This window comes from Polyodon spathula, chromosome 4 (genome assembly GCF_017654505.1).
Source record: "Polyodon spathula isolate WHYD16114869_AA chromosome 4, ASM1765450v1, whole genome shotgun sequence".
Lineage (NCBI taxonomy): Eukaryota > Metazoa > Chordata > Actinopteri > Acipenseriformes > Polyodontidae > Polyodon > Polyodon spathula.
Genome location: NC_054537.1, coordinates 30,345,832 through 30,363,545, shown reverse-complemented (window position 1 = coordinate 30,363,545; position 17,714 = coordinate 30,345,832). Strand labels below are relative to the sequence as shown.

The 17,714-nt window shown below is 36.8% G+C and overlaps 1 protein-coding gene across 10 annotated transcripts in view; it reads right to left on the bottom strand.

The window, feature by feature from the left end:
• The window catches only part of LOC121314397 (anion exchange protein 2-like), an 88,752-nt gene that overhangs the window by 37,612 nt on the left and 33,426 nt on the right, over nt 1-17,714 (bottom strand). For 4 of the 10 annotated variants that reach the window (XM_041247606.1, XM_041247604.1, XM_041247603.1 and 1 more), the window contains exons 2-4: nt 17,250-17,306; nt 8,294-8,408; nt 7,765-7,918 (exon numbers count right to left, since the gene is read on the bottom strand). In XM_041247606.1, the coding sequence (XP_041103540.1) occupies nt 7,765-7,812 (48 nt within the window). In that variant the 5' untranslated portion in view covers nt 7,813-7,918; nt 8,294-8,408; nt 17,250-17,306. Of the gene's footprint in view, nt 1-587; nt 627-7,764; nt 7,919-8,293; nt 8,409-11,586; nt 11,627-17,249; nt 17,307-17,714 lie in introns of those variants that run through there. The other 6 variants (XM_041247612.1, XM_041247611.1, XM_041247609.1 and 3 more) reach the window with 4 other exon arrangements.

Genomic DNA, 17,714 nt, shown 5'->3' with positions numbered 1-17,714 from the left:
CATCGGTCTGTCTAGTACAGTAGGAGATGATCAATCCAATTGCATCTACTTCACTCTACAGAAAGATATTGGCCAAACTATGGTGGGAGTATGCAGGGAGAGAGGCTGGGATCTCCTGAAGATATTATATCAAAACCAAAACTTACAAAGAAAAAATATATTTATATGCAAATTAAAAAATAACACCTTTATACTTTACACACAGTAGTGGTTCATAGTAAAAACCAACAAACAAAATCAGCATAAATGTATCCAAATGCTTGCCTTCAAACAGGAGCAAAATAATAAGGGGAGCCTGAATTTTACTAAACAGCCGACAGAGAACGCACCTGGCAGCTCTTTACTTTTATTTATCTACAACCAACTGTTAGAAAAGGTTTTGTTGTTCTGAAAAGGAAATAGCTGAACATCTGTCCCATTTCTCTGCCACATAGAATTCCTAAAGTATCTTAATAGGCTCTCTATATTATACACACAAGCAAGGCTGGCTGAAGCAGCTTATTCAGAAGGCCAACGGTGAACACTGCAACATATAGCCAAACTGAATACCACAAGACAGCTCTTCCCCAAACTTTAGAGTAGCTTACCTCAGAGTTCAAGAGGAAGTCCATACAGTATAACGCTCCAGACACCCTTCACGAGAAGTCCCGAGATTTGTGTTAAAGTTCAGACTGAAAAAGCAGGCACTGTGTCAGCAGTCACATGACCTGATCAGTTTGGCAACAGGAAGAGAGAATATTACTTCTGAAAATATCCAAAATCGGATTACTGATTGCCAGCTTGCACACAAACTTGCGAAGGGTTAATGATTAATTGTGAAGGATAGCCAAAGCTGGAAATACAAGCAGACATCTGTTAACAATGGTTGTAAACTACTGCTATCTTTATTACGGTTTAATTAAACAACGGTAGCATAACCCTTCTACACTAAAGCTAAATCTAAAGCTCAGAACAGCCATAATGTAAAAAAGGATACAATTACTACAACAATAAGCCCACAAGTCAACAGCTAAGAGTATAGGCTTGCATTATTCTTTGCATTCAAGAAGATTGCGGGTTAATGCTAGAAAAGAACAGTTTAGGGTAACAATCTCCAAAAGTGACAGATTTTTGAACATGTATACAAACATTTCTGTTTAATTTATTACTTATAAACTATAACAATAAAGACTGAGCAGCTGACAAGTCTAACGGCATTATCTCAAGCTGATCTTGAAAAGGCGTGTGTGTCAGTGGTGGCTGGAGACCAAAGAAAATGGGGAGGCAAAAAAAAAAAAAGTCAGTCTCCTTAAGCCTCCAGCAGCAGTACAATCTTAGTATTGTATTCTGACTAACAACCTTTCTCATTGCTATTATTAATATTTAGCATATGCCTTAATCCAAGGTGACTTCCAGGTGTTACAGGGCAATACTGTACAGGGTTACAATGCAAGATTAATATTTAAATACAGTATAGTTTAATACTACTAAAATACACTGAACTAGGATGCAACAAGTTACAAGATATATCTAGAATGATATTAGTGTGCAATAGTGTAAGGATAGTGCATCAGCTGAGGATCCAGTAACGTGGGGCGTAAGTCAAGGAAGTCGAGTGCAGTCGGAGGGGCAGATCAATAGATCTGTGCAGTCCAAACAGATTTTACACCAATTCGGCTGTCAAACACATTTTCTCCACTAGCTAACAGAGAAAAGAAAACAGTAGCCCATCATAGTTTAATATACTTAACTATTACACACTGCCAGCGTATGTTTAAAAATGCACTGTAAGCAAAATGAATATAGTGTCACTAACATATTTTGCATACAATATTTTCTAAACAAAGACAGATGAAAGGGAGACAAAAAAATCTCGAAAGATCAAGCACATCCTATCGACTTAAATATTACACTTTTATTGCCTGCCTAAATTTCAATATTTAAATACTTAAAAAGCATTCATACCCTTTGCTGCTATGATAGTATTGTCTACAAGGTGCTAGATATTTCAATATGATAATGCAGAACCTAATTCTAGAAAAGTCTAGAAAATGCTGGATTGTAGGTGAACATTCTCAGACCCCGCATAAAAGGGTTAGGCAGAGGATGATTGCTGTCATTACCAATAAGTCAATATGGGAAAAAGTAAAGCGCTATCTGAAGACCTTAAGCAGAACATGATTTATTGTCATAAAGCTGGAGAAGGATACAAGAAGATTTCCAAGCATCTGAGTATCCCAATTTCAATTATTGTTTCTGTTATCAAGAAGTACAAGACTTATGGTACTGTCACAATGCTCCCTCGGTCTGGACGAAAGGAGGTTCTTTCACCAAGAACAAGTAGAAGAATTGTGAGGAAGGTTAATAACAATCTGAGATTGACAGCCAAAGATATTCATAGTGAATTGGCTGCAAGTGTGATTGGGGTTTCCATTTGCAACCAAGGGTCGAGTATTGCATGGTGAAGGTCTCAATGGTCGCAGGCAAAGGAAAAAGCTACTCTTAGGAAAACGTCACAAGGACATTCGCTTAAAGTTTGCAAAACCGCATTTGAATGATGGATATAAGTTCTGGTCAAAGGTTTTGTGGAGTGATGAAACAAAAACCGAGCTATTTGGTCATGCTGACAGTTTGGAGAAAGTCTGGTGAGGCATACAAAGAAAAGAACACCATACCTCCTCAAGCATGGAGGTGTTAATATTCTTCTATGGGGCTGTTTTACCTTTAATGACACAGGAAATCTAGCTTCAATACATGGTAAAAGATATTGGCCAATCATCTGAAACACTCCGCTACAAAACTTATTTTAAAGCGCAACTGGACGTTCCAACACCACAATGATCCAAAGCACACATCAAAACCTACTCCAGACTGGTTAAAGAAGAATAAAATCAAGGTTCTGGAATGGCCTAGTCAAAGTCCCGATCTAAATCTGAATGAGAATCTTTGGTAAGAGTTGAAGAAGGCTGTGCACAAAAGAAGTCCTCGGAGTTTGAATGATCTCGAACAATTTTAAGTTGAAAAATGCTCAAAAGTCACTAAAGAATCATGCCAAAAGATCCTTGACAAATATCCTAATAGTTTAAATGAGGTTATTATTGCTAAAGGTGCTTCAACTAGCTATTCATTTAATTTTCCTTATCAGGGTATGAATACATTTGAAATAGCATTTTGAGTTTATGTAACTTTTTTTCCTCATCCTCAAAAGCACAACTTTTGCCAAAAATGATTTTTCCTAAAATTCTTTGTTTTTGAGAAATTTCTAGAAATTATAACATTTCCATTGGGGTATGTATATTTTTGACTGTGTGTGTGTGTGTGTGTGTGTATGTGTATATATCTATATTGAATATACATAATAGCTATATATATATATATATTATATTATATATATTATATATTTTTGTATTTCCTATTATATGACATATTTGCAGCAATTAAAATACCCTATGCTATAGAGCAAAACGGTTTGCTAACCACTAAACCTGATTTCTATCAACTCTCCTTTGTGACGTTAAAACTATAACTATGAAGAGCAATGACTCGTGGAACAATTAAGAAACAAAATACTGTTAAGCCTTGATTTATATGGCCCTTTGTGAGTGATGAAAAGCTGCTTAATAAGTCAAGATTGCTGTTTTTGACTTCCTCTTGAGGCCAGTCAATTGCAGCAAGCTCAGCGAATGGATTCCATGTTGGCAATCTGGGCAGTAGAATTGTAGCTGTTGAGGAGAACAGGTTCACTGGACCCTGCCAGCTCGCAAAAACCACCCAGTCCCCTGCTTTTACTAGCGGGTGAACAGAGACGTGTACTGACACCTAATAGAAATCAAGAGGGTCACACGTCTAGGTCGCAAGGTTTCTTTCACTGCATAACCATTAGCTACCTTGTGCTAAAATAAAAGGCAGTGGCATCTGGCATCTCGCCAACAAGCAGCCTTAGTGGGAGTTCAATGCCCTTTGTTTCAGAGGTCTGCAATAATCCTGGTTTTAAGCTAAGAGAACAAAAAAAAAAAAAAAAGATCCAACAAAATTTTTTAAGTCAAAGCTTTTTTTAATAAATCTCTGGAGGAATTCATGGCTTTCATCGGGTCCTGCTCAATAGTACATTGCTGTATCTTAGTAATAGCAAGGCAGGATTTTGACAAGGCTCTTCATTCTGCACCTGACTTTACTCAGAAAAGAGCTACAGTTAGGGATGTCATGGTATACCATGGTACAGATTGCCACGGTTTTGAAACCGCAACCATTTTTCTATACCATGGTTACAGAGTTCACGGTTTACTACGGTATGCTAAAGTAGTTCACATGTTTCTTCCTCTACCAGCTCCTAACTGCTGCTTGTCAGTTTTGAACTCCCCTCAAAACACTAAACAAGCAAACTAAACAAGCAAAACAAAATGTTGGATAGTAAACAAACTCGTACAAGTAACTAAAGTTACCTCTTTCCCCTGCAAAACGGATAAAAATAACCTATCTGTACATATTTTGGGTATGAAAAAAATGAAGAGAGCTTTGTATTCAAGGATGGAAAAACCAGTGTGCAGAGCATGTAGAGTTCGGGCAACACAGCTAGAGGTGGGAAGACATCCAACCTCTTCACCCACCCACGACAGTATCACATGTCCCTGTATAGCAAAGCTCAGGTATGTACATCAGTAGTATACTCTTAAATCACGTTTTTATAATTAACATTAAATTAAAATACACTTTGTTTTGTGTACACATAAAAGATGCTGCTTGCAAACTACATAGCAAGCTTGTACTGCAGGAGCACGTTGTGACCTAGTAAATAACTGCAGCTAACTAACTTGGTCAAAACAGATTGAACAGTGGCAGTTATCTTCACATTTCTTTTTCTTTTGCCATTTAATTGAATTAATGAAAGTATCACCAATACAGAACAGATGAACAGTTCACTATGGATTATGAATAGTAAATTCAGAGGCAAACCTGCATAGCCAGTACACAATATAACTCTATTTAACATTATTTATAGCAGTATCGCGATTCTCAGCTGTAATTCTGCACACAATGCAGTTCAAATTCAAACTGATGAAAATATTTTCTTTGCAGGAAAAATGTAACTACAGTAGAGCACTTAAATAAACAGCTTAAAACTAGCTGTATTATATTAGTTGACCACTGTGTATTTCCTTACATAGCCATTTTACATTACACTGTGGTATGACGATAACCGTGATATATTTGACGGTTACCATACTGTCAAAATGTAATACCGTTCTTAATCCAACATAATAAGCTTTTTTTTTTCATTACTATGTCTAAAACACACCATCATCTGCAATAATGCAATAGCATTTTTGTGGTTTTGAAAGCTTCATTTGTGCAGCATGGCTGGTTTCAGGGTTTTTTAAAATCACAGATGCACTAAACATTAGTAACTATTTTCATGGTGCACTAAAGATGGCCACCTGTCTTAGTAGAAACCACTTCAGAAACCCACTTGAGGTAAATAAGAACAAATTTCCCACCCAATGATTCTGCACTGATAGTACAATGATGCATCACATTTGGAGTATCACTGCACTAGGATGTCTTTGCTTAATAAAATAATTAACCTATTTTTGGTTAGGGGAAAATGATCTATTCAGGGATACCTAGATAATTAGTAGTAGGGTTTGAGTGGGGTTAAAGGTCAATACATGCCCTGCCCACAGTCCTTCGTCAATTGTAGGAAATGGATAACATTTTGGGGTACCACTGCTCCAGTCAGACGGCTTGCTTATTTTACATATTTGAAGAGTTCAGGGATACTTAACAGACAGGTCGATTACAATCTGTCAATGACTTTCTTTGTTATCAAGTTAAGTACAAAATTCACTATTATGTAAATTCAGACACAGGAGAACCACAGATACATAAGTGCTGATAGCTTGCTGATTACAGGAGCAATGTGTCGAAACAAAGCATTAACTGTAAACCCAGGTACACCGGTGAAAGAGGTCTGGTGGCAGCATGCCCTCCCAGTGAGCATCTCTCTATTTCTAATTCCAGGAACCAACTCCACCCGTCATTTATGTGACCATACTGGTTATTAATGTTAATCCGCACAGAAATAAAAAGTTGTGAAGATCAGGAACCACACACAACTGACCTTCTGACAGCGTTGCATTCAGTCTAGGCAGTTTATTTAAAGCAACTCTGGAGAAAGAAAATGTGTAATAAAAATTCAAAATAATAAAAATAAAAAATAAAACCTGGGTGAATCTGCTAACCGCAATTTAGTCAACAGTTGATCATCATGTTTAAACACGTCTTAAAATTATCAAACATTTTCTTTTTAATTTCAATACAGGGGCCAGGGACCTGCCCTGGCCTCAAACGCACACACAGATAAGCAGGAACATTTCAAATCACATATGTTGTGAAATCTGAATTGATTGAATGTCTGAAAACAAGTAACACCTTAAAAAAAAAAAAAAAATCACATAACATTCTCACATTTGCCTTGTTGTTCTGCAGTTCATCTGGGGAGGGGCAGTCTTATTTGCCACACTAGAAGTTTGATCGAAGCTTGTGTTTTCCTCTACTAGTTTATTTCCAGTGTTACTGGTAACACTATCTGAGCTCATTATGTGCGGTATGCACAGAACTGTTATGTTTGGCCCTGTCCACACTATGTCTTTAAAACCGGCTTTAAAAAATTTACTTAATACTGTTAGTGTCCACACTACATAGCGTTTAATACCGTACTTCAGAACTGCACTCGAGACCACCTCAGGGGGTAGTCTCGAGTCCTGTTCTAAATTAGATTGCATCAGGTAGTGCGGTTTGTCAGAAGTGTGGAAGCTGTAATAGCAAAACTACGTTTTTTGTGGCTCCTCCAATATCCCAAAATGCTTTGAGATCTGTTTAGATAAATACTCAGAACAGGCACCTGAAGGACTTGCTACCTGTGTTGTAGCATGATGTACTAATAATAATCTGTAGGGTTATCTCTGTTAAAACTAGTGGGGAAAATAACAAACCCACAAAGTTAAATTAAATGCACATTAAAAGTAGGTTCAGGGATGAACTCTTCACGTAATTTGCCAGCTCTGTTTGAAATAAAATTAAGGGGTCCAGAATTAGGCTCAGGCACGATATGAAGGTAAAAACAAAGATTGTTTTGTAATTAACAGATTTTTTAAGTTTAATTATGAAACAGAATCAGCTTAACTTGTTTAAAGGGACGTCACCTGATTAAAAATAAACTCCGAAAACTTCAAGCCCTACTGGTGTGTGTGCGTGTTCACATTTACTTTTTCCAAAATACTTGTTTTATTTCTTTTTAGCAATGGACCTATTAATATGGGACATAACACATTATTTTAAAATCAAAGACTCTGCATAGTAGGATACCATTGTATTCATTTCCACAGTTCATTGCGCTGCTAGGAACTGTAACCAAACTAATTTAATAATGTGTGTACACATTAAGCCTGACTAACCATGAAACGATACGTCAGTGTGGATGCTCTGAGCTGCATTGATTTGAACGGTTTCGAGTATGGTTCTCAAGATCGGTTATGTAGTGTGGGGACAGGCCCTTTATAATGTTGTGGCAGGAAACTGGTTTATCTTGAGTCAAAGTAAAAACAAAGCCTGGAACATAAAAAGCCCAATAAACAAAGTAACAAACTCACGAAAGCATAACAAGCCTCAGCACAGCACAAGTGTGAAGTAGCATCATAGTGACTGCTTATAAACTCATTATTAGAGGGACGTAAAAGTGAAACAGCAAAGCCCGCTATTGGACTTGGGAGTGCAGAGTGTACTTACAGCGTGAGCAGCAGAGGCCAGGGCATCCTGAGCTTCTTGGTTACTCATGGCTCAGCTTCTGGTGCAGCTTAAAAATAGCAAACTGATTTCAAGTCAAACTTTAACCTTTTTCTTTCTCACTCAGACTAAGCGGATGGCTTTGGGACAGCATAACCTGCAACACAGAAAGTGAGTGGTGAGGGTATTGAAAGGATTAGCAAGCCATGCTGTTCATGTTGCATCATTGGGTTTCTGGAAAGAGAATATTTGGCATCTGATCAAGAAATAATAAATAAAAAATAAATAAAATATATAAATAAATAATAATAAACACAGAAGATATAAAGACTTTGTCTTTTTAATGTCCAAAGAGCAGGCAGTGCCTACAAAAACACCACATTCTCCAACAGCACCATGGAAAGCCATGATGTCAAATCATTGATTCCTCAGAGTTTCTGAAGACTATGCTGCAGACCTGTGGGGAGTAGGGCTGGATGAACATTCTGTGACTAGCACATTCTTGCATGTGAACCTGCACCACTAGTCCTACCTTAAAAGCTACTGCTGTGCATACTGGGATATGTATGTCTTTGCCAAGTTTAAATCAGGGGTTACATCTGGCCCAGGATTACAATCCCACAGTTCCCTGCAAGGATGACGTGTTTCTAAGGAAACAAGCAAAATCAAAATTAGGGTAGGGGTCGATTCTTGTTTTTCAATTCCAATTCCAATTTCTTTTTAAAATCAATTCCAGCTACTTCAACAGAATTGGAATTTATATTTTAGAGACACAATCACTAGTGTGATTGTTCAACTGCTTTAATTTGATGCCAATTTAATTGACTTTCAGTGACTTCAAGTAATTTGCTGCCACTGTGAGAAGCTCATTTTTAAGGAATACTGCGGATTGTATGGATTGGATCAATGCTGTGTTGTACAGTAATTGATTAAAATGGAATTGGAAATGAATTGATTTTAAAAAGAAATTGGAATTAAAAAAAAAAAAAGGGATTGACCTCAAACCAAAATGTTTTTATATCATACAAATAAAATACAATGTGTTTAATTTGATCAGGACAGGTTCTATATTAAATCGTACTGTCAGACTGTTAGTGATTATTAGAAAACAATGCATTGTGTAAACAAGGGCAACCAAGGAAGCACCTTGTTTTTAATCTTGACATTTTCTACTGATCGATTAATCATCCAATCTATGCGATCAATTAATCCCACCTGTTTGCTTGTGACATGAAATTTGTATTGAAAAGGCAATTACAGGTAATACAAAGTGTTAACATAATGCTAGAGTATTTACAGCAAATGTTTCATAATGTCAGCTACTATTTCATATCAGCATATTTACTTAAAAGGGGAAGATGTGTGTGTGTGTGACTGTTTGGAATGTTAGGATGTATTTGTTCATTTGATTCACTCTTGTTTGCGCGTTTAACGATTGATTAATTGAGTTTTTGACTAAGTCTAATAAAAACATTTAAAAGTAAAATAAAATAGAAATGTGTTAAGCCTTTCTTCATCTTACATTTTAACACTCCTAACAGCAAACACTAACTATATACACAGCAATTAAATCCAGGGGCGTAGCTACGAATGGAAATTTGGATGGACCCCAACTTCAGGTACCTAAGATCTGACGTCAAAGGAAATAGTTTGCATTACAAACTGGACTTAAATCAACTAAAACTCTGAATACCTCCCGAATATCTCCCCGGGGTTTGAGCAGAGCAAAGTAGCCAAGACTGAGAATGTATGGTGCCGAGTGAAGCAAGGTGAACATTTTTTGCAGTTTATAATAGTAGTTGCATGTATACACTACAAATACAAAACACATATGCATACAGCCTACAGAAACACATTGTGCGCAATAACTGCAAAAACCGTTTCATTTGCCAAAAAAAAAAAAAAAAGTGTAAACAGAAACTAAAAAAATCCCCAAACAAAAAGCTGTATTGCTTTTTTTTCTTAGCTGTATTGTAATCTCTTAGCTATATTGTAATAACTTGCTACCTCTATAACTCGCCCTGCATAAGGGCGCCTGACAAGCAAAAATCAGGCTAAGCTCCTGCTGCCTTCAAACCAAAACTAAAATCTTAGCTGTGCTGAGAATACCGCGTTTCTAGCTAAATATGGCTGCTTTCGTTTCCACTGCATTTTCTCAGGTACAGCTATACAAAGATGTTGCGTTGGCTGCAAGAAATGTAACAAACAGACAAAAATAAATTTTATTTAAAAACAGCCTTGCGTGACACATTCAGCAACATTTTCAAGTTTTGTAAAACTTTAAATTATGTTGACACGCTAATGAAGCAATTTCCATAAATCTTATACACGGGAGAAAAGTTAATGGCAGACCTTAAATACAAAACACAAGTTTTTGTATTGCTTTACTATGTAGAAATAATTATGAAGTTTTAAAACCACAGATACCTAAAAATTATTAATAAATTGTAACATCATACATATCACTGACTCGCTCGGTCATTGTACAGTAGTATGACTCAAACACCAATCATGAAGTCGTGTTTGTTTGACCGCATTGTCATAGTAACCAAATGCACGGCACTGATAAAAGTAAGAATTCACAGTGTGAAAAACTAAGGAAAATAAAATATTAAATATTTTAAGTAGACAGAAATAAATGTACTTATATATTCGCAGTGAATGTACTTAAAAAAAGTCAAACAGGCAGCCTCACCAAACCAGCGTGAACACAGCATTACATTTTAAACAATTACTAAATACAATGAGTCAGTCAGTTACTTACCATTGCCTAGTTAGTATCCTCTTGTCTCCGCTCCATACACAGAATAAAGCATCAAGGCTTGCAGTTATAAAGTCATGACACTCCAGAAAATCGCACATATCTCTTCAAACGACAGCAATTTTAAGCTATTTGTCAGCATTCGGCCCGTTGTCTTAATCCTGTTCACGCAAGCCTTTCAACTAAAATAAACTCTTAAGATTGTGTGCACATTTATTTTGCAATGTTGACCTCCATACTGCTATTAACTTACTTAAAAAATGCACATTAAAATAAATGTGTGTGTCTTTTGAACAGATCTGCACTAACTGCCTCCCAAGCTGTCAATCAAACGTGACTTGCACATGATTCGTTGTGCGAGAGGAAGATCCGACCCAAATATTGAATCACAATTACTACTTTGATTTGATTGGCTAAAGCTTGCGCACTTACTGTAAAAAACAAAAAATAAATAAATAAATATATTTTTTTTTATAAATGTACTTAAACTTGGCATTCACATAGACGCAGATTTGGGTGGGCCTGTGTGCAAACTGCGTGGGCTGTGGCTATGACACTGGTTAAATCATTAAGCCAGATAGTTTTTTCAGACAAACAATATTATAAACATATATATTAGGGGTGGGCAATGATATGAAAATTGTATGTTGATAGCGATATCGATATCAAAACACAGAAAAACATAATAACACAACTGCAGTACGAAACATATTGCAGTGATCTCGGTTAACGCAAGCAGGCGCATCACATAGAGCAAGACAATCCACACACAGATGGAGGACGGGCACGAACCCGGGACCTCTCGCACTAAAGCACAGCGCCGATACTGCTGTACAAAAGAGCCGACTCCGTTGCAAGGAGCGTTTCCGCCCGCCTCTCCGTCTGTGTGTGGATTGCCTCTCGCTGTGTGATGTGCCTGCTTGCATTAACTGAGATCGCTACATGGGTGTCAGCAGTGGGATTACATCGCCTAACAGCCCTGCTGCTGCCTACCCCCGTACACGCTACAATATATACATATATAAACGTTAACAGATATTTACATTTGAAAAGCAATAACTTACTTTAACTTTGTGGTGTTTTGCTTCACAATATCCGCTTGTTATATTGTGTTACTATTCCATCATCAGACACCTAAAAAAAACAAAATATTTCTATACTATACCGCTATACGCGAGGAAGACTTTCTAGCCAATCCGGAAGTAACTGAATCTTCAGCTGCTCTTTGTCTAAATGCTGCCTCACGATACCTCTAAAAGTTTTAAGTACGGTGTCAAGTAGAATTTTGCATTATTTTGAGATTTTTAAAAGTACATCTCATTTATAATACCAAACGTTCACATTTTTTAAATACATTAATAGCATAAGTAATCACACAGACAAAATGTACTTTCTCAAAAACAAAGAATCTTTTGTACGAAAAGTTTTGCTTTTGTAGATGAGGAAAATTATAATTATTTATTTCAGCAATTCAAAAGTATTCATACCCTGACAAGGAAAATGAAATGAATAGCTAGTTGAAGCACCTTTAGCAATAATATCCTCATTTAAGATATTAGGATATTTGTCAATGAGCTTTTGACATGATTCTTCAACGCAAAATTGTTCCAGTTCATTCAAATTCTCAGGACTTCTCTTGTGCACAGCCTTCTTCAACTCTTATCAATGATTCTTAATCGTATTTAGATCGGGACTTTGACTTTGACCTTGATTTTATTCTTCTTTAACCATTCTGAAGTAGGTTTTGATGTTGTGCTTTGAATCGTTGTTGTGTTGGAACGTCCAGTTGCGCTTTAAACCAAGTTTTGTAGCGGAGGGTTTCAGATGACTGGCCAATATCTTTTGGTATTAATTTTATCATGTATTGGAACTAAACTTCCTGTGCCATTGGAGGAAAAACAGCCCCACAGAAGGATATTACCACCTTAATCACATATTCTATGATCATATATGGTATAAGGAGATCTGATTATATGCTTAAAATTGCAATACTGTAAAATGCAACAGTGCAATACACATTCTGACTCCTTTCATGTCTTCAGTGTATACATTGCAAATTTATTCAATGACCTTGCTGTTTTGTAATTCGGTGTTATCCCCCCCCCCCCCCCCCAAAAAAAAATGATCAATGCTAAAGATTAACATACAAATAGGTAGATAATCGTTAGTTTTGCTCAAATTCTTACACCAAAAAAATGTATTTAATTAAAAACAAACTAGAGCAAGTAGCTATGTACGACATGGTTCAAGTAGCAGCTCCCTGTGTTATAAAATGAGTAGGAAAGATAACATAATGCTGAACAAAACACGATATAGAGAAGTGGACAAATTTCTGTTTCATTTATTTTTGTGTAATACCTTTTCATAATTCTGTTTATTAACTAGTAAAATGTGCGCTTTTACGAAAGGGGTTAAAATGTGTGCTTTGAAACAGCATACACCCCACCCCCCCGAATTTCCAGAACAGTACCATAACAGCAACTGTAGATTTCAAGAACTGTGAAACTATATGAAGTCTCTCAAATGTAAACATCTAACATTATGTACATCCAGCTGTTCATCATTGTGATACAGAGCACACTCCAATGCCTGATGAAGTTCCTATTTCAAGTTTTCTTTCCCCCCATGAATTAGAACCAGTGCCTTGTAATAATAACATCCAATTCTCTGTGAAAATCTCCATTTCTGAAAAAATACTATTTTCAGCATTTAAAAATGCATTGATTAAAAGTTTGCTTCACCAGCAGACAATATAAAATCCAGTTGAACTTGCTTACCCTAAATTATGAAACACATGGCATAGAGGGTTTTAAAAAAGCTTTAATTACACGACACAGACGAGCGCTATATTTAACTCTTGTTAACAGGGTGAAAAAAACCCTGAATATTTATTTTTTTGCCAAATTATCCCTTGTACTTTTTTTATTATGAAAGTTTGTTTTTAAATTGGATATTTTTATATCATTTTATTTTTCCAATGGAAAAGTGACCTATATTTTATTTTTGTAACAATTAGTGTGAGAATCACCCAGAAAACATTGATTTGTGTTTGTTTGAATTAACATTTCATCAACATAATAGGCTCTCTATGTATTTTGTGTTGTTTTATGAATGAGTATAAAATCACCTTGGTGCTCTTGCATTGGATTTATGTTTTGCCTTTCTGTCCCCTAAAACTGCTTTGGTGCCCATGAATCTTCACGTCCAACGAAGGCAACATTGCCTTGCCCTTCACGACCTTAACTGCATGCCCCAAGTACCAAGAGTCTTGTTCTTCTGCATAATAGAATCAATAGTTGAAATTGGGATACTCGAATGTTTGGATGTATTCTTGTATCCTTCTCCAGCTTTAGCAAAAAATTATTTATTGTCATAAGGTCTTCAGATAGCTCTTTACTTTTTCCCATATTGACTTATTGGTAATGACAGCAATCATCCTCTGCCTAACCCTTTTATACTCTCTAAGAGTGTTCACCTACAATCCAGAATTCTTTAGACTTTTCTAGAATTAGGTTCTATACTATCATATTGAAATTTCTAGCACCTTGTAGACAATACTATCATAGCACCAAAGGGTAGAAATACTTTTGAATATGCATTTTTTGAGTTTTGCTCCATAAATTGCTGACAAATAATTGTAGTCCATTTCTTGTAACTTTTTCCTCATCCACAAAAGCAAAACTTCCGCTACAAAAGATTTTTCTTAAAATTCTTTGCTTTCGAGAAACTTTGGAAATTATACATTTACATTCAAGTATGTAAACTTTTGACTACAACTGTATTTTATATGCCTGATTTCCTGCATTTTTGCAAATTTTTCCTATTGATTTTGGTCAGATCTTTTTGTGGGTTGTAGTAGTACATTGAGGGAGTTAGAGAAAAAATGACTCCAAAGTTTGTTGCTTCTTTCATTTGTTTGGTGTGCAAGGTAATCAAGCATGCAACCTTCAGTTGTGAAAAAGTTATTGCCCCCCTAGTTAACTCAACCCAATTAAACAGATAATTAGGGTCAGCTGTTTGAATACTATGGTTAACAAATCAGGCCTGATTTGGGCCAGCCCTGCCCACTATAAATCTGACTAACTTTGAGTGAAGTTGTCAGCACAAAGGTTCTAGAGAAATTCCTGAAGACCTCTGGGAAAAAAATTGTTGATGCCTATCAGTCTGGAAAGGGTTACAAAGCCATTTCTAAGGCTCTGAGGTGCCATTAAACCACAGTCAGAGCCATATTGTCCCAATGCAGAAAGTTTGGGACAGTAGTGAATCTTCTCAGGAGTGGCCGACTGACAAAATCTCTCCAATAGCAAGGCGTAAAATCGTCCAGGAAGTCACAAAGAACCCTAGAACAACATCCAGGGATCTGCAGGCCTCTCTTTCCTCGGCTAAGGTCAGTGTTCATGACTCCACCATCAGAAAGACACTGGGCAAAAATGGGTTTCATGGTAGAGTAGCAAGGCGGAAACCACTGCTTACTAAGAAGAACATGAATGCTTGTCTCAAGTTTGCCAAAAAGCACCTGGGTGATCCTCAAGAGTTCTGGAATAATGTTATATAGACAGATGAGTCAAAAGTGGAACTTTTTGGCCAACATGGGCCCTGTTATCTCTGGTGAAAACCAAACACTGCATTCCACAGTAGGAACCTCATACCAACGGTCAAGCATGGTGGTGGTAGTGTGATTTGGGGATGCTTTGCTGCATCAGGACCTGGACCACTTGCCATCGTTGAAGGAAACATTAATTCTGCTCTGTATCAGTGAATTCTACAGGAGAATGTCAGGCCATCTGTCCGTCAGCTGAAGCGCAGCTGGGTCATGCAAGACAATGATCCGAAACACACAAGCAAGTCTACATCAGAATGGTTGAAGAACAAGAAATTTAAAGCTTTGGATTGACCTAGTCAAAGTCCAGGCCTAAACCCCATTGAGATGTTGAAGCAGGACCTGAAACAAGCAGTTTATGCTCGAAAACCCACAAATGTCATTGAGCTGAAGCAGTTCTGCATGAAGGAGTGGGCCAAAATTCTTCCACGTCGCTGTGAGAGACTGATCAATAACTACAGGAAGCGCTTGGTTGCAGTTATTGCTGCTAAAGGTGGCGTAACCAGTTATTGAGTCTAAGGGGGCGATTACCTTTTCACACAGGGGCATTGGGTGCTGTATAACTTCCTTTAACAAATAAATGAAAAAAGCATCAAATGTGTGTTATTTGTTCACTCAGGGTCCCTTTTATCTAGTATTATATTTTGGTTGAAGATCTGATAACATTCAGTGTCAAAAATATGCAAAAATGCAGAAAATCTGACAGAGGGCAAATACTTTTTCACAGCACTATATATATATATATATATATATATATATATATATATATATATATATATATATATATATATATATATACATACACACACACACACACACACACACACACACATACATATACATATATATATATATATATATATATATATATATATATATATATATATATCTATCTATCTATCTATCTATCTATCTATCTATATCCAAATAAAAATGCACAGATAGTCTAACAGTAAGACCTGACAGGATCAAAGAACCCCCTCAAGATCATGCAGTGAAGAGTCTATAGTTGCAATGCTGTGGGCCCCAAAGATCTGATGGCTCTTAGCACTTGGCTCTTAACCATTAGACTCATTTGGCTCACTCAGACCACAATGCATCTTTTATTTAGTAACTGGAGAGTTTTACTAAAGACCTAGTGTTGAGGACAGGTTACAATTACAGTACCCACTTCCCCCTTTACAGGACTTAGTGCCATACTCAAGGGCAGCCAAAGTCAGCCCTAGAGTGATTTATTTAGAACAGGCTATTGTTTACATGTTATTAACTTATTAATAAGACTGCCACAGAATTCGGCCTGCTGTTCACTAGAGAGCCAAATAAAAATTAGAATAATTGGTTGAAACAAAAATCTGGAATAATCGCCTTTGGAGGAACAATTATGAGCTTCTCACTGACTCTGGCCTACAGAACAGTCTAGTAGCTGCAGAACCCAACTCTTGTGTTAACATTGTGTGAAGTCCTAACTCCACAGTCACTGACAGTACCTACTGTATTGTACACTCTCATTACCAAAGCAGTCTGATAAAGAACACTGTATCGAAGAGTTTAACCCCACCCTCCCCACTTACTGTACCATCCAACTGTACAATACCTATGCTCCAAACAAAATTGTATTTATTTTTCCCAAAAGTGAGTTACTGAGGTCTGATGTACCTGTATAGTTACTCAGCGGTGGAGAGTACCAGAAAGAGTACAAATACAAAAATGTGCATTGAAGACTTGGTTAGAACAAAATTATGTACAGCAATGGAAAGGTCCCAAAAGAATCTAATTCCGGGAAACACTGTCAAAGCTTGGCCTGTACATTCAGTAACCTAGCTACCAAAGCACTTCACTGTTCTGTATGCCCTTCTAAATCTCCAGTTTGAAATACTGTGCAGAATCTCACCAAAGTGAAGCATACCGAGTCACTCAAATATAAAAATATAAAAGGAGTTCAAAAGCATGCCCGTCTGCCTTCTGTCATCCATTTACTGAGGTAGGCGAGACAAAGTCACAGAGGAGTCGATTGATTAGCACAGACTTCAGTATGCGTGCACGTCTCAGAAGGAAAAGGTGACCTAAACAAATGGAAATGCACAAAAAAAGCTGTGCTGTAAAAAAGGAAAAAGAGAAACCTCTTACCTTTAAATTTACTCCAGGAGAGCTACTGCTGGCATCATAGTGCAAACCCAAGACCCACTGCAAACCAAAAAAACAAGACGATGCAGGTTTATACAGTGTGAGCTATATGGTATTGCAAACACACACACACCCAGCCTCTAAGTAATAACTGATAATTCAAGCCCTCCTTTCTAGATTCTATTTCTTCCTGGCTCTCATGCCTCCATGTGACCCGAGATGACTCAACAGCAATATATTCAAAACAGTAGTTTCACAGAGACCGAAAAATAACATTAGTAAACACTTTTCTACACTGTATGAAATCCCCAGTTGCCACTCCTTTCTCCCCCTCAAAAAACAGATAAATAAATAAAATAAGGATGGACAATGTATCACAGATGGCTTATCTAATCCTAATCAATGCCAAATAATTATATTAATAACCTACTTTAAATGGTGGCATTTTAAAATGTACTTAGGTGCACA